At 50.7% G+C, this 2,603-nt stretch overlaps 1 protein-coding gene across 1 annotated transcript; it reads right to left on the reverse strand.

Moving 5' to 3' along the window:
* LOC110312398 (hemoglobin subunit alpha-like) lies at positions 1 to 807 on the reverse strand. Its single transcript, XM_021185958.1, has 3 exons — positions 684 to 807; positions 374 to 578; positions 1 to 226 (listed from the first exon to the last, which is right to left on the reverse strand). The coding sequence occupies exons 1-3, from the start codon at positions 773 to 775 to the stop codon at positions 98 to 100; spliced, it is 426 nt and encodes a 141-aa protein (XP_021041617.1). The 5' UTR covers positions 776 to 807; the 3' UTR covers positions 1 to 97.
* Between the last annotated feature and the right edge of the window lie 1,796 nt (positions 808 to 2,603).

Below are 2,603 nucleotides of genomic sequence, written 5' to 3' on the forward strand. Positions count from 1 at the left end.
CAGGCTTCTTACCCAGGCTTTATTCAAAGGCCAAGAGGTACAGATGCAAGGGAGGGAAGAAGGGCCTGGCCAGAAGGTAGGGCCAGCAGGAGGTAGCTTAACGGTACTTGGAGGTCAGCACGCTGCTCACAGAGGCAAGGAATTTGTCCAGAGAGGCATGTACCGCAGGGGTGAAATCAGCAGGGTGGTGGATAGCCAAGGTCACCAGCAGGCAGTGGCTCAGGAGCTGTGGAGACAGGAAGGGTCAGTGCATAGTAGACACCTGGGGCCTTGGCTCCTCTTCCTGGAAGCACTATGTTCCCTGCCCTAGGCACGAGGACCACAAGCCCTCCATAGGGGTCCCAGATGCCTCCTGCAAGGTGCTAGCAAATACCTTGAAGTTGGCGGGATCCACACGCAGCTTGTGGGCATGCAGGTCACTCAGAGTGGACAGGGCACCGGGAAGGTCATCGACATGGTTTACAGCATCAGTCAGCGCATCCATTAACTTCTTGCCGTGAGCCTGGACCTGGGGGGAGCGCTGGCTTACATCAAAGTGAGGGAAGTAGGTCTTGGTGGTGGGGAAGCTCTCAAACAACCTGTGAGAAAGAGAAGTTGAGGTCACAGGAAATCAGGAGCTGCCCACTGAGTCCCAGGTCTGTTGGGGATCCTGTAATCTATACAGAACAGGGCCCTGATCTCACCTTCCTATGGCTTCTGCGCCATAGTCAGAACGACCAGCAATCTTGTCCCAGATAGTCCTGAGGTTGGCTTTGTCTTCCTGAGAGATCACCATGGTTTCTTCTTGCGTCTATCAGAATCAGAAGTTTGCTGGACCTGAAACAAGCAGCACTTATATGCCTGCAGGTCTTGGGACACGCCCTTTGGGCGGTCCTCATTGGCTGGCCTGTGTTCTGCCTGTCCTCAAGAGTCTGGGGTTGGGGATCTGCCTCTGGGTGCAGGGAATCCTCATCACTTGACTGTATGCCTCATGTTCTTTGCATGTCTCCAGCAAGTGGAGTTGGGGAAGAAGTTAGGATCTCCCTGTCTTGGGCAGAAAAAGAAGTCGCTCAAACCAAACTAAACAATACCCATTTTTACACACTTCTTCATAACCTACACCCTACTTACAAGCCTGAGACCTAGGCTTCACCCTGGCTCTGAGAATAAGATGCTAGAAACCCAGGGAGGATCTCTCTCCTTGACCTTTCTCCCTTCTCTTCCTCTTTGTCCACTCTTTCCTCCCTGGCTCCTGCTTTCTTGTCTTTTCCCTCTTTCGCCTTGTCCTCCTCTAGCGTGAGCAGGTCTTGCTCTAGTTTCCAGGCTGGCCTGGAATCTCCTAGCTCAGCTTTCTGGGTCCAGGGAACTGCAGGAGCAGGGCGCCAGACTCCTCCTTCAGACTTGCATATTAGGTGTCGAGAGCTACAATGGATCAATAAGGAAATGCTCTGAGCTGGTTTTGGTGACACATATGGGGAGCTTGAGGGCCAGGCAGAGTAAGGCAGGAGGATTGCTTGAGGCCAGGAGTTTAAGGTCAGCCTCTGTAATGAGAGACCCACAGGTTTATAACAGAAGCAAAGAATTACACAGAAGCTGGGGTGTAAGTGAATAGCAGAATGTTCACTTTGCATGAGGAAGGTTCTGCCTTCAGTCCTCAGCACTGCAAAAATGAAAAGAGAGTAAGAGAAATAGATAACACAAAGAACTGAGATTAAAAAAAAATGTGTCTGGGGAATCAAAAAGGCTATCCTTTCATTTTCTCTCTCTCTCTCTCTCTCTCTCTCTCTCTCTCTCTCTCTCTCTCTCTCTCTTTTTCTCTTTCACTCCCCATGCACTCATATCTTTTCTTCCTCTTATGTGTGGACAGTTGTCCTGCTGGGATCTATGTTGTATGCTCTTCTCAACTGCAGCTTCAGAAAGGTCCCTGGGACAAGATAATATGACTAGGCTCTGTTGGCATGTCAAGGACACAGACAAATCAGGTATATATACACGTTACTCATACTAAGAGGTGCAGGTGCCCACCCAGACGTAGGGCATGGCAGGGGCCAAGAGAATGAGGGCTGTGTTTCAAGTCTAAGGTTTATGGTACCTGGAGGTTAGCATTGTCTTCACAGCAGCAAAAAGCTTGTCTGTGGAGGTGTGAACCTCAGGGTGGATAAATCCGGTTGTAACTTGGTCATGCTTACTGGCATGCTTGGCTCAGGAACTATGGGACAAGGAAACAGGTCAGTGGCTGTACACACCACAGGAGGTTCTCTCATATTAGGTGAAGGACCAACAATACCTCAGCTCCCAGGTCACACCCCTGCACAGCCAGCAGACACCTCAGGGTTGATGGGGTCCTCATGCAGCGCCTTGACATGAGGAAACTCTGGGCTGACATGACAGTGCAAATGTTATCTAGGTGGCCTGCTCAGTTTTGAATGTATATGGCACCTCTTGCCTTGGGCTGCTCCCTGGGCAGAAAAGGACTCATGTCTTAGTTAAGGAAGTAGGTCTTGTAGGAGGTAAAACTGTGGAGTGTCTTCAGGAAGAATAAAGTTCAGAGGCAGAGGCTGGATGAGGGAAGGGCAGCTTTGCCCTCTGGAGCCTGGGCAGGGCAGAAAGGTTCCCTTGCCTCT

This window comes from Mus caroli, chromosome 17 (genome assembly GCF_900094665.2).
Source record: "Mus caroli chromosome 17, CAROLI_EIJ_v1.1, whole genome shotgun sequence".
NCBI lineage: Eukaryota > Metazoa > Chordata > Mammalia > Rodentia > Muridae > Mus > Mus caroli.

Excerpts from the sequence above, each read along its gene's own strand:
- LOC110312398 (XM_021185958.1), bottom strand. The coding sequence starts at position 775 with ATGGTGATCTCTCAGGAAGACAAAGCCAACCTCAGGACTATCTGGGAC. Across the intron at positions 579-683 it reads GGCGCAGAAGCCATAGGAAG|GTTGTTTGAGAGCTTCCCCA; the intron begins GTGAGATCAGGG and ends TCTTTCTCACAG. Across the intron at positions 227-373 it reads TGGATCCCGCCAACTTCAAG|CTCCTGAGCCACTGCCTGCT; the intron begins GTATTTGCTAGC and ends CTGTCTCCACAG.